This window comes from Canis lupus, chromosome 9 (genome assembly GCF_048164855.1).
Source record: "Canis lupus baileyi chromosome 9, mCanLup2.hap1, whole genome shotgun sequence".
In the NCBI taxonomy this organism is placed as follows: Eukaryota; Metazoa; Chordata; class Mammalia; order Carnivora; family Canidae; genus Canis; species Canis lupus.
The window spans coordinates 73,611,112-73,634,345 of record NC_132846.1 but is presented as its reverse complement, the minus strand read 5'-3'; the positions used below and the strand labels follow the sequence as shown (position 1 = coordinate 73,634,345).

Genomic DNA, 23,234 nt, shown 5'->3' with positions numbered 1-23,234 from the left:
GACCCAACCTCTCCCAGCCTGTTTCCCCACCTGGAACAGGGGACAGTAACCTGCCTGTCCTCTTCGGGGGGTGGGATGAGACGAGGGGGGGTCCTGCGGGGACGGCTGGGCGGGTGCCAGAGGTGGCGGTCACCACCGTGGTCACGTTGGAACCAGCTGGTGACCCTGGAGGGTCTGCGAGGGCGGGGACCTGGACCCCCCTCATGGCCCCCTGAAGGCCACCGCTCTTGGAGGCGGGCCCCTCCTCTCCACTGGGCTCCCCAAACCCCGAGCCCTGGAAAGCACCTCCCCAGCCCCGAGGCCCGGAAGGACAGGCTCCCTCTGTGCCCCCACCTCTACTTTAGCTGAGGAAGCGGACTCCCCATGTCCTTCCTTGGGGTAAGAACGCCCGGACCAGTAAGAGAGGTGGCAGTGTGCTTTAATAGAAAGTCAGTGTGTCCCCACTGAGGTCGAGGGGACAGGCGCTCAGGGCATAAGCCCCTGGAGGGGGCGGGACTGGCCGTCCCGTGGGCACTTGTCTGAAGGTTGCTGGGCGGGATGGCGTCTTCCTGGCAGTCCCTCCTGGTGTCTGACCGTGGGCCTCCCTGCTTTGTTCAGGGGTCCCCCTCCACGCAGGGTCTGCAGTTTGTCACCACATGCCTCCCCAGGGCCTTGCAACACCGGTGGGGGCACGCCGTCTGCCTACGGTCATGGGACCCAGAGGGCCTGCAGCTGGTGTGCGGCGCAGCCCGGGGTCCGGGCGCAGACGGCCGTGTTCTGAAGGTCGCGGGGTCCGGGCAGAGCCAGCTCCCTCTCAGCCACTGCCTGGTGGACAGCTGAGGAGGAGGGGGGCAGCACATTCCCCCACCGGGGCATGAGGGGGTCCCGGAGGCCTTGGGGTGCAGGGGAAGGGCCAGAGCTGGGCTCAGCCTGGCACCCCAACACCACCTACAAGAGGAGATGCCAGGCCCTGCCCTGCGTGCAGCTTCAGGAGGGGGGGCGCCACCCCAACAGCCGGACCCGTCTGTCTCCACGGGGTTCTGTGGTCCAGGCCCCGCAAGCCCGGAGCAGCAAAGGCCACTTTCATCTCCGAGGGGTCCCACAGGTACAGGCTCGGTGTCCCTGTCTTCAGGAGGCTCCGCGTGGCCACATCCAGGCCCCGCCCAAGGATATGGAGGAGGGTGCCCACGGGGGTGAGGGAGGGTCTGGGGGGCCCCCGGGGGGGCTGAAGCAGGTGTGGAATTCTAAGAAAACCTCACGGGGGACCCCGACAGGTGCAACAAGAGGGGCTCTGAGTGGAGGGGGTGGGGCCCCTGGAAGCCCCCAGACCTGACCTGGGCTCTCGCCCTCCTGGCCTGCACACCCGAAGCCCTGGGGTGGGGGCGGCCGTCACAGCTGCAGCAGGCAGTGCCAGCAGCTCAGGGCTGTATGCCTCAGGCGCAGGGCGAGGACGAGGAGCCGGGCCCGGAGGTCCTCCAGGGCCAGCGCCACCGGCTGGGCCCGGCCGCAGTACAGCCCGAGCACCAGCACCAGCAGGACGCACACGGACAGGCGCAGGAACAGGGAGCCACGTGGGGGCCGGGGCCGGCTGGGCGCTGGCGGGGAGGGGCACCCGGGTGAGCCCCCTCCCTGCGGGGCTGGGGGTGGCTGCAGGGAGAGCGAGGCTCACCCCGGTGGGGGGCACCTTCGGGGCGGGTGCTTGGGGTGCTCCCGTGGTCCCCACGCGGCCCGGAGCACCCCCATCCCTGCCTGGGGCCTCTGCGGGTGTCAGGTGGCTTCCTGGCCAAAGAGCCCCCCGTTGGCTCTGCCCCGGCAGCCTCCCTTGGGGACGGAGTAACGGGGAGTGACCCCAGAGGGTCTGCCTGTGGAGTGCGTCAGGGACCCTGGCGGAGGGAGTGACCTTGTCAGGGTGGGGAAGGGGGGGCGGCTGGAGCCACGGGGGCGTGTATGGGGAGGGTGCCGGGCACGGCGTGGGGGCGGGGGCGAGGGTTCACACTCACCCTTGGTGGTGGTGCCGGGCTCTCTGCTGGCGATGTCTGGGAACGAGAGCCACGAGTGGGCTTGGGCAGGGAGGGCCCCCGGCCTGGGGGTGCACAGGGGGAGGCACGGGGGCACACGCATCCTCAGCCTGCACGGTGCCCTCGGGACCCCACAAAGCACCCTGGGACGGGCCGACTCAGATACACCTGCGCCGCCCGGTTCGCGAGTGGGCAGCCCAGGGTCTGGCAGGCCCACGTCCTGCCCAGCGCCACCCAGCCCTGCCAGGGGTGGCCCAGCCCCACGGCTTCGGGTTCAGGCTGCCAGGACTCGGGGATCCCAAGAGGCGCTGCTGTCAGAGCCTGTGGGAGCTGGGGTGTGGCGACCCCGTGCTGGCCTGGGGGAGGAGCCTGCAGGGGTCCTGGCGAGCGGCAGGGGCAGGACCCTCCCTCCCATCCACAGTGCCCTGGGAGGCCGCGCACCCCGCCACCTGGGCCCCATGCCCTGCGGTCTGTGCCTCTCGGAAGCTCCCGGGGGAGTGCAGGGCTGTGCGTGGGGGGCAGCGCTGAGCCGGGAGGGACGAGCAGGTGTGAGCAGCCTAGGGATCGGCGGCCGCGGGGAGAGGGGTTGAGGCCCGGCCTGGACCTTTAGGGCAGGCCATCCAGGGAGACCCTAACAGGTGCCGGGCCTGAGTTTTACCCATAACTCGGCAGGGGTCAGTACCCGGCTAGGTGCGCAGAATCTAAGATGCCCCGTGAGCCCCACCCCTCGGTGTCCTCAGCTCTGTCGTCCCCTCCCCGTAGTGCGGGGGCCTGTGACTTGCTGCTTCCCCGCAGAATAAGGTAAAGCGGAAGATGCAAACCCCACTCAGCTGACTTTGAGTCAATCAAAGGGTCTCCAGATTATCTGGGGTGGGCCTGCCCTAATCAGGCAAGCTGTCTAGAACCGGCGGTCTGCGAGTTCTGCAGGCAGCTCTGTGCGCTTGGAGGAGGGCCCCAGGCCTCGGCTGAGAGGCGGCCCGGCCCGCCCCAGATAGCAGCCCTGCGGGACCTGAGCACACGACCAGCTACACCGGGCCTACACCCCTGACCCACGGGGTCGCTGTGATAATAAATGTGGGTTGCTCGAAGCTTCTAAATCTGTGCTAATTTGTTACGTGGCATAGCTAGAGGTTACAGGGAACCTCTTTCCCATGGGAAAGGCCAGAGCAGGAGCCAAGGGGCCAGGGGAGGAGAGGGCAGGTGGCCGTGAGGGGCTTCAGGGCAGCGGGACCCCCAGGACCTGCGGCGGGGGCTGGGAGAATCTGGGAGGGGGCAGTGAAGGATGCAGGTGTGGGAGGAGCCGAGGGGCAGTGCTGGGGGGACGAGTGGGTGGGCGCGGGGGTGCTGCCCACCGGCCTTCCCTCGATCGACAGCGATTTGGGCAGCTCTGGATTCGCTGTTTCCTGCCAGTGGCTGTCGTGTTGACCGTTACTCTGTCCAGACTGACCCCCGGCCCGGGTATTATTGGGGTTTTGTTTGTGAGACAGGACGGGTGGCTGCGGGCCCTCCGGGTGGCCCTCTGGGGGTCCTGGGACGCGTGTCCCCCTGCCCCACCTGGCCCCGGGTCTGCTCCCCGGGTTCCCTTCTTACAGTGCACGGCCACCTCCAGGGGTTCCCGGAACCGCACCCGCCTCGAGGTCCTCTGTGGCTCCACGCCGCGGCGCTCTGTCCGGCTCCGCCTCAGGATGGACGGGGGGCACCTCCTGTCGCCCTCCTGGGGCGGGGGTGGGAGGCAGAGGGAAGCGGCCGAGGTGAGCCCCCAGGGGCTGGAGACGAGGCGCCCCACGGCCAGGATCCCCGCCACCGCCTCTGGGTTTATGCAGAGCGACGCCTGTGGGGGCCCGACGGGCGGGGGTGTGGAGACCCCGTGGACCTGCCCCACCTGCAGCGCCAGCCTGGCAGGGTGACCCTGGGGCTGCTCCCGAGTGCCCGGGGCTGGAACAAGCCGCTGGGGCCATCACACCCGGACGGCAGTGTTCGTGGTGCCGCGGCTGTGGTCAGTGGCCGCACGGGCCTGTGTCTCCCGCCCCCGCTGTGCCCCCACCCACGGTGTCCGTGATAACGATGGTGAGGGTGACGGTAACTGTGACTCTCCACCGAGGGCCATCTTCACGTCCGAGCCGCCTGCACAGAACCTCACCGAATCCCAGCACCCGGCGCCCCTGGCTCTCCTCTGGGCCTGGGTGCCGGGGGCAGGTGGGCCTGAGCCGGGCCATCCGAGGTCAGCGCCTGGCTTGTGCCCCACAGTGGGCCTCTGTCACTCACCGCGGACAAGGCGGGGATCTGAGCCTGAGACCCAGGCTGGGGAGGGACGGAGCCTGGACACAGGTGCCTGCCCAGGGGCTGCCCTCCCACCCACGCTGGAATGTGGGGTGACCAGGCCGCTCTGAGCCTCAGCGTCCCCGTCTGTAAAATGGGGACAAGAGGCTGTTCTGAGTGTGAGTACACCCATGTGGAACGGCTCCTGGCTGGGAGGCCTTGCTGCTGGCCTCCTGGGGGGCAGGAGACCCACTGAGTCCTGGGGTGGCCCTGCTCACAGCTGCCCCCTCCCCCTGGCTGGGCCACCTGCGCCTGTGGCCTGCCCTGGCTGGGCGGCGAGCACACATGCTAGGTGGGGACTCAGGTCTGAAGTCGGGCCCCCCTTTGGCCTGGCCTGCGCCCTTCCCAGCTGTACCCTCACAGGATGTCCTGGCCGTCCTGTCTCCACCCCCTCACCCCCACCTCCCACCCCGGCTGCAAGGTGACCTTGCTAGGGCAGCATCCAGACTTGTTGCTGCCCTGTTCCAGAGCACCCCCCTCCTGCCCCCCTGCCTTGCCCGCCCACGCTCTCCCAGGGGCTCAGACTTCCTGGGCCACCCTCCCTGCAGTCTCACTCGCTGTACCCCTGCCCTGAGCCCTGGCTTTGCACCTTTGAGTGTACCGTCTCCCTCCCCTCCCAGGGCCCTCGCACCCTCTCTGTGAGACCAAACCGGCCCAGGGCCACCAGCCACCAGCCACGAGCCCGCAGCTCCCCACCTGGTGATTCCCTCTCCAGGGGTTCCTGGGGCCGCGCTGCTCAGGGCAAGAACAGGGGCCATGCGTCCTGCCTCTGCTCCCCCTTCCCTGCCCCCAGTGGGCGCCCAGATCGCCGACCCTGGTGCACTTGGCTTTGGGACCCCGGGGTGGAGGCTTGTGCAGACCCCTGCCTCACCCTCCCCGCCCTGGGCATCGGCGAGCCCGGAGCGGCCTCTCCATTCGTCCTGGTCTGATGTCGCGTCTCTGGCGGGGAGTCGGGGCTCAAGGCTCGCCCTGCAGTCCTCATTTATTGGAACATGGTCCTAGGAGAAGCAGAGACTGTATGACTTGTTGGGGCAGCCTGGTCGGAGGAGAGGGAGGGAGAATTCTCCAGTCAGGCCTGTCCTCCTCCCAGCACGGAGCCCCCTGCACCCTCCCCGGCGGCCAGTGTCCCTGTCATCAGCTTTCGGGGCTGCCGTCTTAAGGCACGACCACCACTCAGGAAGTGTGTGTTATGTCACTCTCAGTGTTTTGAGGCCATGATGGGGAGGCCCCGGGGTGGGAGGGAGGGGGTCCCGGGCCGGGCCTTGCTGGGGCGCCCCTGGGGCTTGCCCGAACTCTCTGATCTCCGTCTCTCCATCTCCATCCAGCCCTGTGCCAGGCTTGCCTCGCTTACTTAGTGGGTGTGAGGTGGCCCCTCCCCACTTCCGCCCATGGGCCCGTGATTGCTCACGCCCTTCAGTGTCCACGTGGGGACATTGAGGCTGGGGCTTCCCCTCTGCCCCTCCCCCCGGATAATGAGAGGACTTGGGGGGGGCGTGGGGGCCACCTTCCCCTCCTATCCCCAGTCCCAGGCTCCTCCTGGACTCTCTGCTCTGGATTCCTCGGGGACATCCCTGCTCCTGCCCGCTGTACATGGTGAACATTTGGGTTTTGTGAGGAGCGTTCTGCTCGTATCCTCCAAGGATGTCCACCCCCCGCCCAGGGCTGAGCAGGGCTGCCGGGGAGGCCCCCCGCAGTGTCCTCAGCATGGTGCCATCAGGGTCCCCCAGGGGGCGGGCCACTCCGAGGAGTGAGCAGGGCCCTCCCCATGCAGTCTTCCCCGGGGATGTGACACGACAGGGTGGCTGCAGCCCTCGGACCCCGCAGGCGTCCACATCACAGCCGTGCAGAACCCCATAATGATGTCTGCCCTCCATGGCCCGGGCAGCTTCAACTGTTTCTAAAGGGAGCAGTTTTTTCCTTCTCAGCATTGGGTGTTTATTGCAAATAGGGTCAGGGAAGGAGCCGTGGGCCCAGGGAAGGGGACACAGAGGGAGGACGGCTTCTCTTAAGAACTTGCTGGCCTCCCAGGTAAGGAAACAGGCCCAGAGGCTCGCAGAGCAGCACCCAGCTGGGGGCCCTGCAGCACCTTGCCCTCCTGCCCTGCGCTGGGGACAGCAGTGAGTGTGCATGCGTGTGTGTGTGTGTGTGTGAGCATGAGTGTGCACATGTGTGCACACCTGTGTGAGCATGAATGTGCATATGCATAGATGTGAGCATGCGTGTGCACACGTATGTGCCTGTGTGAGCACGAGAATGTGCATATGCATAGACGTGTGAGCATGAGTGTGCACATATGTGTGCGCATGTGAGAATGAGTGTGCATATGCATAGATGTGTGGGCCTGCGTGTGCATATGTGTGTGCACATGAGCATGAGTCTGAGCATTGTGCATGTGCATGTGTGTGAGCATGAGTGTGTGCATGTGTCCATATGTATATATGTGCAAGTATGTGTGTGCACTGTGTGTGCGAGGGTGACTGCACATACACCTTAGCATGTGTGTGCATGCTTGTGCATGCTATTTGTATGCATGTACATGAGTGTGCACATGTAAGTGTGTAGTGTGGGGATGTGTGATCGCACAAGCCTGTGGTGCATGCCCTGTGCACGTGAGCACACGTATGAGTGTGTCTGTATGACTGTGCCTGTGTGCATGTGTGTTTGTGCAGCGTGTGCAGTGTGTCTGTGTGTGTCCTGGCAGTGACCGGGTGGGTCCCACAGCTTCATCGCGTGCCCGTGTGACCGCGCGTGACCTTGGACAGGCCCCCTAGGCTCTCCGTGCCTCGGTCTACTCAGCTGAAAGTGGGATCACAGCAGCCACTTGCTCGTGGGCTTGGTGAGGGCAGCTCGCTGTGCGTGTCGGGGGCTCAGGGGGAGCCCGAGGTGGGGCCGGGCTCCGTCCCTCAGGGAAACAGTGGCTCTGCTGGGGCGCTGAGCCCAGGACCCTCTGCCCATGTGAGGACGTCCCCCCTCCCCGGGGCCTTCTCTGGCCGCGCCTTTGTCTGGGCCTCAGTTTCCCCAGCAGTCGCACTGCAGGAGGCGAGCACTGCTGTTGCTGGCGGGCGAGGGCAGGGCCGTGCGGGGGAGCGGGGAGGCCCCGGGGCCTCTGGCAGCGAGCGTGTAACAGGAGTGTCCGCGGACAGATGGGTGATAACGGGCGGAAAATAGCTCAGGCCTGGGGCCTGCGGAGTGTCACCACCGCCCTGGGCCCCGAGGACACGCCCCGAGGGCCCGCCTCCCCATGACAGTCACCTCCGTGGAGGGGACACTCGCTTCCGCCTGGTGGAGGGACACTGAGCCTGCCGGTCCCTGGAGCCGGAGCCCGGAGCACAGCGCTGCCCAGTGTCGTCTCTGGGTGGGGGCCCCCCGGCCGTCCCCGGAGCTCCTGCTCCAGGCCCGCGGGTCAGGGGTGCTGAGTGGGGAGCCCCACGCTCGCCCGCCGTCCTTCAGGGGCACAGGGCTGGCCGAGGCCGTGCATCCACAAGAGCCCCGATGGTCTCTGGGGTGTGGCCTGCTGACGCTGAGCCTCTGTCCCCCGGCTCTCCAGCCCAGCCGCGCCCCCCGCCCCCCGGCCCCAGCTCTGTACACGGGGACCACCAGGCTCCCCACCTCCGAGAGCGCAAGCCCCAGGGCCGGGCCGCTGTCCTGCCTTTGCTGTGTGGTGCCACCCGGTGGGGTCGTCGGCTCCGCCCTGGCCAGGCCGACCACGCCTTTGCGCCCTGCTCGCCCCCACGCCCACTGACCACCACCGCCGCTGGCGCGTCTCCATCCTCACCAGGGGTCCCTCAGACACCCCCGAGTAGTGCAGCCCTGCATGGGGAGGGGGCCTTCCTCAGCCCCGACGGTGGCCGGCAGCGGCTTCGGCACCCACGCCCGCCCCCGTCACCCCTCACACCCTGCACCTTGCCTGTTCACCCCCGGGACCCCGGGGCTCAGGGGATGGGGAGCCGCGGGGAGGCGGAGGGTCTCCTCCCGGCCGGCGGCTCTGGAGGCTGAACCAGCAGAGCCACAGCCCGGGATCCTCCCACTCACCTGTCCTGGTGACACCTCCTCCAGGGGGGCCCCGGGCTGGCGCAGGTGGGAGAAGCACGTCAGGGGCTGGAGAGGCTGGAGCTAGGACCCCACGGTCCACACACCACATACGTGCACGGCGCCCCCCATGCACACGCACACACACTCACACACAGACCCCGGCGCACCTGGGCTCCTGCAGGTGCCGCACCCCTGCGTGGCCTCGCCCACCTGCCCGGCCCCCAGTCCGCGGGCGATCAGAGCCTCGCAGAGTGGGAACCGGAGCCGTCCGCTCACAGGCCCGCTGGGAAGTTTCCATTACAGCCGCGGGGCCGCGGCCTCGGGTGGCTGTGGAGGAAGCTGTCAGCGCGGGTTCCGTGCCTTGGGCCGTTTGCCTCCCCCTCCCCCAGCAGCCTGGCTGAGTTGGGGGGGCGCTGAGGCCTTCCTGCAGCTGGACGAGGGGACAGGAGGCCATGGGCACCCCCAAGCTGGCCTCCCCCCAGGAGGACCGGGGCGCCTGGGGGGGCCGGCCCAGAGCAGGCTGGCAGCTGCCCAGATAACACACGTTTCTGATTTAAGCAAGAGGAGAGCCCCCGGGGACACCCCGGCTGACTGCTCGCTCACGGCTAGCCCAGGCGCCTGCCTGGAGTTGGGAACACGGGGACGGAGCTGTCCTGGCAGCCTCCAAGGACACTCCCCCACATCTCTGGACACGCATCTAGGGCACGGGTCAGGGGGATGGCTGGGTGTCTGCTGGGTGCAGGGGGGCGCCCCAGAGTGCGGCGCGGCCGGCCTTGGCCTCCAGCCCCCAGGCAGGAGGGAGGGAGGAGGTGGACCCTAGCCTAGACCCTGGCCACAGTGAGACCCAGGTGGGTCCCTCACCCCGCGTCCCAGGCCCTCGTGTAGAATGGAGGTTGTTCGCCAACCGCCCAGCACGCTGCGAAGACGGAGAGAACGTGCTGACCCTCCTGGGGGGACCTGCACGCAGTGGGTGCCCGGTAGATGCTGCGTTCTGAGTTGAAAGGGTGACCCAGGTGCGCGGTGGGCCGGTCAGCTCAGGAGAGGGCCACGCTGCGGCTAACGGAGCGCGCCGGCCGTCGGAGTGACCGGGTCCGACTCCAGTGTGCCTGCGCGGACCCACCTCAGCGGGACGCTACCCCCCCCCCCCCCCCCCCGCCTTGGCCCCTGCAAAATGACGGGAATCCTGTCTGTCGGCAGCTTCCGAGGAGACCGCACTTGGCTCCGATTTGTAGAGTCGCGCCCCCCAGCCTTGTGGGGGCTGGCCGGGTTCCCACTTCACCCGAGGACGGCCAGGCCTCAGGCAGGAGCGCGCACGGACCCTCGGCTCGGGCCAGGCCGCTGAGGAAGGGCGCAGAGTGCCAGGCCCCTGAGGCGTCCCTGCGAGCACCCGCCACCCCCACTTTTCAGACAAGATGTGAGGTTCAGAGGGGCCTGGGTCTTCTGGGGTCACTGACCACGCTGGCTGGCTTGGGAATGTGCCCATTTTAGCACCGAAAGGCCGCACGTCCCTGGTGAATGGGATGGACGCCCTCCCCCTCCAGTCCTTGTCCAGGGCCGCACAGTGTGGCCCGCCCTCTGCCCACCTGTGCCCCTGCCCACCTGCCCACCTGCTCGCCTGCCCGTGGCAGGTTCTCTGCCCGCATCTCTGCTGGGAATCTCCACTCTGGAAGCTTCGTTCCCAAATGGGAAGTGAGTTTCTACCTATGCCCCTGAGCTGGGCTCTCACCTGGCTCCCTCCTGGGTCCGCGAAGCCAGGCTCTGTGGCGTCCTCCCCTGAGAGGGGTTCAGTGTGGTCCTGGCCCGATCTTGGCTGCAGCGCCCCCCCTGCCCCCCTGGGGGGGCGGTCCCTTGCCTGTCCAGTCCCTTGCTGCTCCGGCCTGGAGCTGCTGCCGGGCCGCCCGTGGGGCCAATCTGTGGCCGGCCTGCGTCCCCACCCCAGGCCCCTCTGCAGGGCTGCGGAGCCTGGCCAGCTGGCAAGAGCTGAGCTATAATTACCTCTCCCCTTTGGCAGAAATAGCAGTGACCCTGCGGATAGGCCGCTGGCCCGGGCGCAGAAGAGGAGCTACTGGTTTCCCAGGCCCTGAACACAGACAAGAGACGGGGTCAGTGCCCCCTCCCTGCCCTCCTGGGTTCTGGGTCCAGAGCTCTGCGGCCTTGGAAGCCCATGGCTGGAATCAGAGGCAGAGCGGGGGTCGGGGAGGCAGAAGGGTGGGGTGATGTGGGGGCTGTAAGAGGCCCGGTGAGCATTGAGTCCAGCCTGGCTCGACCCTGCCCCAGGGAGGAGTCCCGGGGGGGGAGGGGCCACCCTGCTTCTCACCCCTGCACCCCCTACATCCTGCTCTGGGGTCTCAGGGTGAAAAGCCAAAGCATGGATCCCATGCTGCTGATTTGGGGTGCAGGGCTGAGCCCCACATGGGCCTGGCAGGCGGAGCTGGCATTCGGGTCAGAGGGGGACGGCAGGGCAAAGGGACCAGCATTTCCCAGGGTCCCCTCTGGGCTGGGGCTCCTTGTGTCTGAATGGCAGCTGCTCTGCTGCGCAGGTGCTGAGGTGGCCTGCATCCGGGGCTGAGGACAGTGTCCCCCGCCCGCTCCCGACGCGCTGGCAACACGGGGCAGCCCGATGGGGTGAGGCCCGAGACAGGACAAGGAGGTCAGGTGTGGGTGTATCCCAGAGGGGTCAACCCGTCCTGGGGAGCCCGAGGAGGTGTGGAGAGACGCCCCACCTGGGCACTCAGGCAGCGCTGCAGGGTCACCGGGGCATCCGGGAGGACCAGGGCCAGGAGGGGCAGTGGGAGCCGAGGGGTGATGGCCTCTCTGGGTCCCGGGGCCCCCTGCGGGCCACGAAGCCACGGCGCCTGGAACGCAGCGCTGGCGCACGGTGTGTGCAGAGGTTGGCGAGGTGTCATGTGGGGGCGCGGCCCCCGCGCTGTCTCCGTGCTGGGGGAGTGACCCCCTTTAAAGGGTCAGATGGCTGACGTGCCAGGTTCCCTGGGCTTGACTCCGCCTCCTGGGGCAGGAGCAGCCGTGGCGTGGACGGAGGATGCACAGGCATGGCTCTGTTCCACGGAAGCTCTTTCCACCTTCATTTATCAAAGGGACACAGTTTGGTGTCCCCTGTTCTGGGGATAGCGCCCGGGAGGGCTGGGGAGGGGGGGTCCTGCCTGCAGCTTGGCTTCCTGAGGTCCTGGAGCTACAGGAGCCCTGTCCCCACCCTGCACCCGGCCGGGCTCCGGGGCCGCTCTCTTGTGGCCCTCCTCGGGAGCCCCGTCGCCTGCTCCCGCAGCAGCTAGCTCCAGGTGATTTATTGGCGATCCCCGGCCCAGTGGCCCGAGACCCGCCCGGGCCTGGTAACGTGTCCGGCCTCATCTGGTCAGACGCGGCGCCCTCTGCTCGCCCCTGCATCGACTGAGCTTCAGACCCGCCTGGCGTCTGCAGGGCGAGATAAGGCGGGCCCAGGGGAGTCCTCAGACGCTCCTTGGTCCCCGTGCCCCTGGGGAGGCGCCGTGGGGGCCAGGAGCCTGGGTTGGGTCCTGGCTCGGTTGCAGACCAGCGAGGGGACCCCAGGCAACACGCCGCGACTCCCCCGTACGCTGGCAGCGCCGAGACCCGCTGCAGCCCGCCAGGCCTCCCATCTGCGGATCCTCACTGTGCCCCTGCCCTGTGCGGGCCCTGGGCACGCAGCGCTGTGCTCGCTTGGCCGCGGGTTCTCGGGGAGGCAGGACGTCCCAGAACCCATGTGGTTCCAAGAGCTGTGAGGCCTAGAAGAGAAAAGGCTGGGGGTCTTTATTAGGGTTCCCCAGAGAGGCGGGCGGCTCCGCATACGAGTGCGCGTAGAAGTCGCCCCGGGGGACCAGTCACCCAGACTTCGTGCGGGCTGCGAGGTCCCAGGGCCGGCGGGCGGCCAGCTGCAGACCCGGGGCCACCGCAGGTTCCGCTCCGAGCCCATGGGCCAGGCAGACCCAGGTCCCGGCCGGAGGACGTCGGAGGGTGCAGCTCTCTCCCCTCCGAGCGCTGCCCGGGCCCCCACAGATCGGACGAGGCCCCCCACACCGGGCCGGAGTCTGCTTTACTGGGCTCGCTGGGTCGGGTGGCCGTCGCACCGGGGACGCCGGAGTCGTGTCCCGCTGCAGCCGGGGCGCCCATAGCCCCCCACGCCGACGGTCCGGTGAGCCAGGGCAGGGCCGACGTCCGTCGGAGGCCAGGGGGGCCGCGGGGCTCTGTAATGGGGTCCCAGCGACTCAGCGTGGCCTGGGAGCGTCACAGAGGCCTCCGTGCTGGCCCAGCTCTGGCCGGCCCACCAGGCGTCCCGGGACCTGGATGAGGGAGCCTGAGGTCGGCGCTGGGAGCCGAGGCCCGGATGCGGCCCCTCCGTCGCCGTGGCCGGGCTCCAGGGCCGGGTCCAGCGTGGGCAGGTGGCCCAGCCAGGCTTGAGGGGAAACTGCCCGAGGGCACTCGCCCGCTCACCCCTGTGTGGGCCCCGTGCGACCCCCGTGCGACCTGGGTCACAGGGCTGCGTCCCTGCAGGGAGTAAATTAATTTCCCTTGTTTGTTTTGCTCCAGTCACCCTGTTTGTGGCACCTGGTTATGGCAGCTGCAGCTAATGGCCCGGCCGTTCTCAGGGAGGAGAGCTGTGGGGCTGGCGGAGCCACCCTGGGGTGCCCGGGACAGGGGCACGGAGGGGCCCGAGGATGGGCCCTGGACCCTCCAGGGTGAGCACGGGGCCTGTGGGTCCCGACAGGTGTGGGCAGAAGCGAGAGGGCTCTCGGTGCCACTGCGGGGCCAGGAGGGATGAGGAGGGGGACATCCCCCCCGGACTTGGCCAGAGCCCTTTGGTGGATCGGAGAGTGAAGGCTGTGGCTGGGTGGGGGGCTCGGGAGAAAGGAGGGGCGGGGGTGGGAGAGCACGAGCCTTACACTGGACGGGCTGGTGCACACGCTGGGTGGGACCCAGAAGGGGGGCCGAGGCTGAGGTCCACAGGCCGCCCTTTGTGGGAGACATGGGGGCGGCGGTGGGATTTTCAACCAGGCAGAGGAACAGCTGACAGTGAGGTAGTGAGTCCTCCACAACAGGAGGCAACCAAAGGATGCTTCCTGCCCTTGGGGTCTCTGAAAGACTCCCCTTGATTCTGGGGTAACACCGGGGTCGGAGGCGCAGAGGGAGGGAGAGCTGGCAACGTCGAGCGCGGCGTCTGGCCTGCGTGTCCAGCAAGGTGCTCGCGACCTGCAGCTGCCGGGAGATGCCTCCCTGCTGGTCCGCAGGTGCGGGCGGAGGGTCCTGCCTGAGGTGACAGGCCAGCTGCGCCTGGCCATGGCCGCGGCGCGTGGTTCCCGGGCTGAAGCACGGACCCTCTGGCCCTTGGGGCCACGCCCGGCCACCCGCCACCCGGCCGGAGCCCCCAGGCAGAAGCCGGGCTGCCGGGTGGTGCCCCCCGCCCCGAGGCCGGGGGCCCGCGCCAGTCGGAACCGCGGGACGCGGGGCCCCAGTCATCTGTCTCCAACAGCTGCGATAATGGGAACCGCTGGGCCCCATTGTGCACTAACAGAAGCGGCCCCTTCTCCCATCTCCTAAATTATTCATGACCTCCAAGAGGCTGTAAAAGTCCTCAGCTCTCTACAGGAGCCATAATTACAATGATAAATTTTATTTATAAAGCCGGTCCCTCCCGCGAGCCAGCTGCCTGGGGGGCCGTACATAAGCCATAACTGAGCGAGGGGCCGCGGAAAGCTGCCTGTCACAGCTGGCTTTCCGGCGGGGTGGGGGGCTGGCTGGGGAGGCGGGGACGCCGAGTGGGGGAGCTCCCCGGCTAGCCCAGCCCCCCGGGCCGTCTGTTTGGGCTTTAATGGGGGTGGCCGCGTGGCCCCAGGGCGCTGCCGTGTGGGTGCCCCGGTGTCTCGTCCTTGGGCTGGGGGCCCGAGGACCTGTCGCAGGCACACGGGGACGTGGCACGGGCCCCAGGGCCTCCCCCTCACTCAGGTGTGGGCAGGTGCTGGGTCCACAGAAGTGATGGGCGTTCGCGGAGTGTTCTCGCCTCCCTGTCCCCCTCACCGAGGCCGGTGGGGAGGCGCCAGTGTCACCCCCTGGGCTGACAGGTTCTCGGGCGTTGCAGGGACGCGCCCCACACAGGGCCCTGAGGCGAGCTCCGGGAGTGAAGGTTTGCACCAGGGCCTTGGCGGCCTCCCTTGCAGCCTGCACCTCACGGCTCCTGGACACTTGGCACTGGGGGGCCCTGCTCCCCGTCTCCGGACTGCATGACCTGCCGCCCGTCACCGCCCTGCCCAAGAGCGGCTTGCCCCACCCCCCCGGGGGCTGCTGGGGCACCAGGGGGCTGGTGCTGCCCGCGTCGGAGCTGGCCTGGCAGTGGCCCGGCAGCCCGGGACCCGATGCCCACCACCCGCATGGCCCAGGTGCGCTTGTCACTGAGTGCGCCCTCCCCGGGTGTCTGGGTGCTGCTGACCCTCCTGCCGTGCGCAGGTCGGCGCGTCCCCAGGCCGGTCTGTTGGTTAGAGAGCTGGCCTCGGTGCTGGCATTGCTGCGAGGGGACCCAGACGCGGCCACGGTCAGCGTGAGGGCGTACGGGGACACATGCACCCGGGCCCAAGCCTCCTTGCCGGGGGGCTGGGCGCGGGCCTCCCATCGTGATGTTAGAGCCCCCGGCGCACACCTGGGCTGCACACTAGCCGCTGGCAGGGCCCTTCATTGCTTCCCTGGCTTGTGCAGTGAAAGCCATTACGGTCGACAAAGCCAAAGAAACCTGTGGAAGCTTCCAAACCACCCACCCTGGCCAAGAGTCATTCCATACCCCCTGAGTGGTTGCAGAAGTCGGGACGATCCCCAAAGACAGGACACAGGGTTGGTGGTCTCGCCCCGTCCCCACTCAGTTCACCACGTGGCCCCTTCCAAAACCAGACACCAGGTGGAGACCTCCCGTGAAGCCCCCCGCCGTGGGCCAGGGGCCAGCTGTGGCGCTGGAGGTACCTGTGGCAGATCGTGGTGACGGGGGTCTCCGGCAGGCTCCACGGGAGGACCTGGGCAGTGCACGCCTGCCGGGCACAGAGGTGCCACTCTGCCAAGCCGTGGTGGTGGCCGCGGCCCCCAGGAGACCCCACCCTGGGACACCTCCCGTGAGGGCCAGCAATGGGCACCTGGTCGGCCCACGCGAGCCGGAGGGCATCGGTAGGTCACGCTAACAGGTGGCCCAGAGCCATTAGCCTCTGTCACCCCAACACCGCCCCCTCAGCTCACACGTAGGGCCTCACGGGGGGAGGTCCTCTGTGATTAGCTGACTGTGGAGAGTCCTGCCCTGGTCCCAGGAGCCGCCCACATGTGTCCGTGCAACAGGAGAACTAACAGCGGCCGTGCTGTTGTCCCCAGACAGGCATGGGGGACATCCCAGAGGCCAGAGCTGGAAGCACGGCTCTCGTGTCCACTCTGCATGGGGAGGGCGGCCGGAGGCTCCTGGACAGTGGGAGTGGCCGTGCTGGTGGGTCAGGGGCCTGGGAGGGGGCCTGGGAGGGGGCCTGGGAGGGGCTGGGAGCGGCGGGGGGAGCCTGAGGCCCAGGGGTCCCGATCCGGGGTCAGGCACTCGGTGTGGGGACCTGGGGAGGTGAGAGCACATGGGCTGGTTGAGGGGTTGAGGCTGGTCATGGGAAACAGGGAGACGGCTCCCCTTTGGGGCAGAGGGGCTGCTTCCTGGGCTCCTGGCTCAGTCTGTGGAGGTGTGTGCAGCTGAGGGTACAGCTGGGGATACAACTGGGGGAATGGCTGGGGTGCAGCTGGGGGTACAAGTGGGGTGCAGCTGGGGGTGCTGCTAGGGTGCAGCTGGGGGTACAGCTTGGGGTGCAGCTGGGGGTATGGCTGGGGTACAGCTGGGGTGCAGCTGGGGGTGCTGCTAGGGTGCATCTGGGGGTGTACCTGGGGGTGCTGCTAGGGTGCAGCTGGGGGTACAGCTGGGGGTGCAGCTGGGGGTACGGCTAGGGTACAGCTGGGGTGCAGCTGGGGGTACAGCTGCAGGTGCTGCTAGGGTGCAGCTAGGGATACAGCTAGGGTACAGCTATGGTGCAGCTGGGGGTATGGCTGGGGTATAGCTGGAGTGCAGCTGGGGGTACAGCTAGGGGTGTGGCTGGGGGTACAGATGGGGGTGCTGCTAGGGTGCAGCTAAGGGTACAGCTACAGTGCAGCTATGGTGCAGCTGGGGATACGGCTGGGGGTGCGGCTGGGGCTGCAGCTGGGGGTACAGCTGGGGGTACAACTAGGGATACAGCTGGGGGTGCGGCTGGGGGTACAGCTGGGGGCCAGGCACAGGCTGAGCCCTCGGGGAGGGGTCCCCCTCCCTGGCAGCCAGACAGGAACCTGTGGCTCCCGCGGCCTGGGGGTAGTGCTGAGGCCTTCAGAGCAGAATCGGAAGCGGAAGCCGGAATCCTGCTTTTCCTGTGGCTCCTATTTCCATTTCTTATTAGTAACAAAATTGATTGGATGTGCCAGAGGCGCTGCCATTTGCATTTCAATGACAACTTCCCTGGGCTTCGGGGCTTTTCTCTACTGATGAGACCAGCCACAAAGTTTCAGTGAAAAAGTAATTTAAAAAGTAGCCCTTGAAAAATCACAGTGAGGGACTGGGCCCCCCCCCCCCCCCCCCCCCCCCCGGCGGGCACCCCGGGGTGCCAGTATGGGGCGGGGGGCACAGAGCACGGGGCGCGGGTGAAGCTGCGGGTGGCGGGCCCCTCCGGCTGGCCAGGCCTCTCCGCCGCTGGCTGCGGGGGCCACTCAGCTCCCCCATGAACATCGTGGGGACACGGGGAGGGTGTCAGAGGGAAGGCCGGGGGCAGGACCCTCTCAGGCCTGGGCCAAAGGGCAGAGGTCGCAGCTAACGAGAGCAGAGAGGTATTTAAAGTCTGGAAGGAAGCGCCAAGTCTCTGTGGGGTCGGGGTCGGTGTCGGGGTTACAGTCGCGTGGACTCAACGCAGGCGGGTGAACTTGTGCCTGAGAGCATGGGTGTCCCCCTGTCACGCCTGCGGAGCCCTCAGCCCGGAGAGCCTCACGGGATGCCCCGGATTGCGTGGCCGCGAGTGGCGTGGCCGGCGAGCACCCCCGGCTCCTCCAGCGGAAGCCCACACTGACCACTGGCGGGGTCTCCGCGGAGCCGAGCCCCCATCACTGCGGAGCGAGGACTGCCGGGTCCCCACCTCTGCGGGCAGCCCCAGGCCGGGCATCCCGGTGGCCACGGCCCATGTGGGCTTCACCTCAAGGAGGCCTGGGCCAGGGTGTGAGCGCTACGGAACGCCGCGCCGCCTCTGCCCACGGAACACGGCGCTCAGGCCGGACGTGCCCGAGGCCGCCTCCGGGGCCCACTGCCCGCCGGGCTGCTGGCGACTCCAGGTGGGTCCTGCAGGTGCGCCCCCCACGTGCGGTGTCCCAGCGGCTACGCCCCCGCTCCCGCTCTCCTGCCCCCGATGCTCCTGCCTGCGCCGGCGCCCCCCGACGGCAAGGTCACTCACCAGGTGACGGGGGTGCCGTGCACTGGCGCTGCCAGGGTGAGCGGGTGTGGGGCGGGCGTGCACAGCCAGGTGGAGCAGAAGGGGCGAGCTCGGGCCCAGTCAGGGCACACGGCTCTGGTGCCCCACTTGCAAGGAGGTTTGTTTCGGGGGCCCCTGGGTGGTGGGCAGGTGCTGTTGTTCAGGTTGTGAAATGAGAAACCGACTTAGTTCTACTGGAGGAGGGCAGAGGCGCCTCGGGGGCGCGTGACGGCCCTGCCCGTCCTCCAGGGTACGCGGGTGGCAGGGGAGACTCGGGAGGTGGAAGGGTGGGGAAGGGTGGGCGAGGACTCTCACGAAGGGGGCCTGCTCAGCGGGACTCAGAGGGGTCCAGGTCCCTTCTGCACGCACGCCCTTGCTCCCCCCTCCCCCCGGCTTCCCTCACCTGCAGGCTCAGAGCACAGGCGGGCCCTGTGTCTCTGGGGACACACGGTCAAGGTGGCCTCCAGGCCTCTTCCTTGAAGACTCGACTGTGGCTCCGCGGCCCCCAGATGTCACCTCCCTCCTTGGTGCTGAGCCGCGCAGTCGGCACGTCCACCTCCCCCACTGACCCTGCCCCGCGTGTCCTGCCGCCGCCTCACGCGGGTCAGCCTGAAGCCCACGGGCCTGGGAAGGGGTGACAGGAAGCACCCCGGTCAGCTGGGCCGCCCCCGCTGTCCCTCGGCACCCCGCCAGCGGCCGTTCCCGGGATCCCCGGCTCACTCTCAGGGATCATGTGCACACATGCTTGCACACGTGTGTGCTCAGGTGTGGCTGGAACAAAGACGTCTTGGGTAGGGGGGCAGGCAGCCTCGGTCCCCTGGCGGGAAGGACGTCAGGGAGCTGCTGGGGGCAGGACGCGGGGCTCCCGCTCCAGGTCCCCGCTCTGCTGGCGGCTCTGCGGCGCTCCTGCTCCGCGTTTGGGGGATGACGGGGCAGGAAGGCGGCTCCTGGTGTGTGCAGTCGGCCCCCGCGCGCCCACGCCCACGCCGAGCCAGCCTACGAGCTGATGGAGGCTAATTAAGTGCTAGACTTTCTATTAACTGGAACAGTGGAATCTTCTATAAAAATCAGCCCGCAGTGAGGGCTGGCCGTAAACGCTCGGAGCCCCGCAGCCCCGGCAGGGAGGGCAAGGCGGGCAGGCCGGGAACGAGGGGGCTGCTGCCCGCCGTATGGGAAAATAATGGGGTCATTACGATAAAACACCTTTCTAGAGCATTAAAATTAGAGGTGAATTGATTCAGTGGTAAAACAGTCTTATTTTCCTTTTTGGGTTTATTTAGAGCATTTACGCAGCCTTCTCTGTATAACACGGTGTAAGGGGCTGCAGCGACTCCAGGTGCCCACGGGGGCCCCGAGGCAGGTGCGGGTGGGGAGCGGGGCCCGAGGCCTGCAGGCGCCTTCCCGCAGGAGGCCTTAGCGGGGTCACGCGGACCACCCCTCGCGCAGGCCCGCCTGCCGTCCACCCAGGACCGTGGCACCCAGTGGGGACCTCGTGCTCCATGCTTGGGGGGTGGAGTCCAGGCAGGGTCCCCGTAGCCCAGGTGGGGGCTGGAGACGATAGTCAGGACCCTCCCCACCAAGCGGTTGCTGGATCCCGGGCCATGGGGCCGTGGCTCTGAAGTTGGGCAGAGGCCCTGGCGGGGGGTGGCCGGAGTGGGGGCAACGAGAGGCTGGAGCCGGGAAGTGTGGGGTGGGGAGCCTGGCAGGGACTTTGTGGGGATGGAGGGCCCCCTGAGCTCCCAGGACCCCACGTCACACTCGGGAACCCAGGCCGAAGACACAGGCGTGGCTCCTTGGCCGTGTGCGCCTGGGTGATTTGGCTGGGAATTTTGCAGAAACGGGATCTGGGTTCCTGAGCTCTTGCGGGACTGGGGGGGGGGGGGGGCGTGCCTGCATTTTTAGAGCATCTGTGGTGATGCTGGTGTGGCCATAACCCCCGGGCGCCGGGTCGTCGCTGGGGCGCCTGGTCTGGTCCATACCTGGGGGTGGCGAACTCGGCGAGCCCTGACCCTGGCGGCCCTCCCTTCTGTACACAGGGGAGCACCCCCAGTTTGGTAAGGACTCTGGGGACACCCGAGGCAGGGGACCCCCCCACCCCCCTCCCAAGAGCATGTGAGCGGTGGGGGTCTGAGGGAGGGGCTCTGGGCTTCCAGAATGCGCCCCCCCCTCCCCGGCTGCTCCAGCGCCGGGACCCGGAGGACCCCGCAGCCGCCGCCAGCGCTCCGAGGCTTCTCAGCCGTCATCTGGGGGGGGGGGGCACCTGCCCTTCGCCGCTGAGCTATGGTTCCCTTTCTGCCGCCGAGGGAGGGCTCGCCTTCCCGCCCCGAGCCAGGATGGAGCCTTGTGGTCCGGGCCCAGGCCCGGGGAGGGCGCGGGGCTGCAGGGGTCCACGGGATGGATTTCTCCGACGCGTCAGCGAGCCCGCCCGCCGCCTCGTCCGAGGGGTGTTGCTTAGCTTCCTGCACGCTGCCGCCCCGCAGCCCGCCCTTCTGGGGGATTTTACAGGTGTCAGTGTTTGGATTCCAGGCAACGTGGCGCCCCAGCCCCGGGCAGTCGAGTGAGCACCGTGCTGCTCCTCCCTGGGCCTGGGTGCCCCCGCGCCCCCCGCCCCGGGTGCTCGCTCCCTCCAGGCGCCGCCGCCACCCTAGCACCTGCCCACAGGTGCCTGCACGGGAGCCTGGGCGGGCGGCTGCCCCCACCAAGTACCGCCCACGGCACAGGCCCCCCTGCCTGTCTGTACCCCCAGCTTTACCAGCCCTGGCCCCCACGGGGGTCTGGGTGTCTGTGGGCCGCTAAGGGGTCTTAGGAGCAAAAGCCCCCGTGTGGGAGCCCGTCTGCTGGCGGTTAGGGAGGCAGAGAAGGCAACCAGAGGCCCCAGGGCACAAGTGCCCTCTGTGCCTCCCTGGGAAGCATCAATGGCCTCAAGCCATGACCCCGTGTTCTGAGGGACCTCCCACCCATCATCGACACACTTTCCAGTGGGCGCCGGAGAAGCAGAGACAGCCCCCGGTAAGTGAGGGGCACTCGGGGCCACCCCAGCTTGGCCTCTGGCCCTCTGCCTCTGCCTCGGGGAGCAGCCTGAGCCTCTGGACGCCCAGCCCCACCCGGGAGCCCAGCCTGCAGCCTGTCCCTGGACAGCACACTGGCCTCTCTGGGTCCCGGGTGGACGGGCACGGCCCAGGGCGGCCTTCTTAGATTTCCTTGTGCCGTGGTCCAGGCGTCCACATCACGCTTATGCACAGGCGATCCAGAGTCTCCCGGGGCCCCGGGGCCACCGAGGCTGTGCCCACCTGCGGGGCGGGTCCCTGGCACTGTGTAGCCTCGGGCAGCCTCCCTCATCTGCGGTGGGTTCCTGGCTTTGGGAGCAAGAAGGCTCCTTGGGAAGGTCCCCTGCAGGACCCGCCGAGGGAGGAGGGCACCCTCTGCAGAGGCCCCACGAGGTTGGGGAAGCACGGGGTGTCCAGCACACGGGGTGGGGGGGGCATCGGCTGGAAGGAGCTTCACGCTGGAGCGTAAGCGACTTGATACGATTTCGTGTGTTTGGGGGGGGACATCACCCTAGAAGCTCCGTGTGTTAAATGTATCCTGGTGCCTCACACTCGCCTCTGTCTGCAGCCCCCAGGCCCTCTTCCCCAGCAGCTGGGTGCTGGGCGGGGACGTCCCACAGCCTCCACTGCGCCCCGCAGGTGTGTGTGGGCCAGGCCAAGGTGGACCCACACCCCGGGGGGCAGCGGAGCTTGCAGTGTGGGGCTGCGGAGGGCGGGTGCTGCAGAGGGCAGCGGGGACGCTGGTCCCCTGCCCCCCAGCCTGTCCCCTCGGCTGCCCAGGGCTGCGGCCCCCAGTGTGGTGCCCTCCCTCACCCCGGGCCCTCGGCACCCGGCAGAGAGGCCAGGCAGCAGCGGGGGCAGGAGCCTGGTCCCCGCCGTCACTGCCACATGGATCCCCACGAGGGCGGGTGGCCCGGGCCCGGGTCCAGGGAAGGCGGGCTGCAAAGTCCGTGCGGTGCGTCAGCACTGGACGGGGGAGCCAGGCCCCCAGCTGGGTGAGCAGGCGGGGTGCCCCCGGGGGCTGCTCGGGCTCCCTGCCCGCCCCGGGGTCACGGCCGTGTCCTGGGCGTGGGGTGGCCGCAGGAGGACCCGGCGGCTGGGGGCTGGGGGCTGCACCCCATCCCCCGCGGTCTGCCCCGCTTCGCTGCTGGTCATGCCTGCGCCCACGCGGTTCCCTTAGCCTGGGGAGGCCTGTCCTCGCCGCCCCAGAGACCCGTGTGGAAAATACTGCGTGTTAATAAATAACTTTTGAGTCACAAACACCCTCTTTATCACTTTGATGGGTGATGCAAGCTCCGAGGCTGAGGGGACAGCCTGAGGCGTGAAATGCCTCATAAACGGCCCCCCCGGCCGCGCGCGGGGTGCGGGGCGCTGTGCCTTCAGACCAGTGTTGATTAGAATTTTTTATAAGTTTTTTTTATACGAGTGATAACAGCTCTTTCGAGACAATAACAGGGCACAGGGAGGATTTTAAAGATCTCCAGGAATGGGAATTTGATTAGCAATCAGGATGGGGCCCTCTCCGCCTGGGCCAGCTCTAATTTCTTGCATTTATGTGCCTTTTATTGCCTTTGCCCTCGGGGGATGGAGCTCCCTGTGCTGAGCAAGACTCGTCTTCCAGGCCAGGGCGCTGCTGCAGCAAACTGCGCAGCCCGGGCCGCTCCCCAGCCGGGCTGGGGCTGCGGCGGGGGACACGGACCTGTGCCCAGGGGTCCGGCCAGGTAAGGCCCAGGACGGCTGTCCCGTGGGGCCGGCCCAGAAGCAGCCCAGGCCAGGGGCCCCGGCGGTGGTTGGCCGTGGCCGTGGGCAGGTGGGCCACCAGGTGGCGTCGGAGGACCGGCCAGGAGGCCAGGCGTGTCCCGCTGGCGGGAGGGACACGGGAGGGACGGAGGGGTTGGCAGGCCTGGCCTCAGGCTGGCGGGAGGGAGCCAGTGGGGGCAGGGCCTTTCCCAAAGGGGGGACCCACGAGGAGGAGAGCAGTGGCCCGCGGGACGGGGCACCCGGAGTTCACAGGCTCCCCCCGCGTCAGAGGCCTCTGGGGATGCCCCGTAGGAACCACAGCCTGTTGAGGGGGTGCGCCCTCCCCGGGAGCACCCCCGGCCCTGGGCCGGCCCCCTGCCCGCATATGAACGGCTCCACCTGGCCAGGCCTGGAGCGAATGGGCAGCGGTCAGGGCCCCCAGGAGGCCCAGGCGCAGGGGCAGTGGGTTTCCTGTGAGGACAGGCCTCAGGGTCACACCTCCCCATCTCCCTTCGCTGTGCCAGGAGCCAGATGCATTCTGGGAAGAGGCCTGGCCCCCTCCTCATGGCGACCCTGGGGGCGGGGAG

At 68.2% G+C, this 23,234-nt stretch overlaps 1 protein-coding gene across 13 annotated transcripts; it reads right to left on the bottom strand.

The window, feature by feature from the left end:
* Positions 1 to 401: 401 nt before the first annotated feature.
* Positions 402 to 10,295, bottom strand: C9H14orf180 (chromosome 9 C14orf180 homolog). Of its 13 annotated transcripts, none has more exons than XM_072840136.1 (6): positions 10,075 to 10,166; positions 8,349 to 8,384; positions 5,188 to 5,314; positions 3,588 to 3,711; positions 1,980 to 2,015; positions 402 to 1,574 (listed from the first exon to the last, which is right to left on the bottom strand). In XM_072840136.1, the coding sequence occupies exons 3-6, from the start codon at positions 5,296 to 5,298 to the stop codon at positions 1,369 to 1,371; spliced, it is 477 nt and encodes a 158-aa protein (XP_072696237.1). In that variant the 5' UTR covers positions 5,299 to 5,314; positions 8,349 to 8,384; positions 10,075 to 10,166; the 3' UTR covers positions 402 to 1,368. The 13 variants fall into 13 exon arrangements, with proteins under 13 accessions (XP_072696237.1, XP_072696242.1, XP_072696238.1 ...); XM_072840141.1 differs by having other exon boundaries at positions 5,188 to 5,352; positions 10,075 to 10,128; XM_072840137.1 differs by lacking the exon at positions 10,075 to 10,166 and adding an exon at positions 8,516 to 9,462.
* Positions 10,296 to 23,234: the final 12,939 nt, after the last annotated feature.

Coding starts and splice junctions, on each gene's coding strand:
- C9H14orf180 (XM_072840128.1), bottom strand. CDS start 9,991: ATGCGGGCAGAGAACCTGCCACGGGCAGGCGAGCAG. Junction 5,315..9,955: donor TGCCACGGGCAGGCGAGCAG/GTGGGCAGGTGG, acceptor TGCTTCTCCTAG/GACCATGTTCCAATAAATGA. Junction 1,575..1,979: donor GCCCGGCACCACCACCAAGG/GTGAGTGTGAAC, acceptor CCTCCCCGCCAG/CGCCCAGCCGGCCCCGGCCC.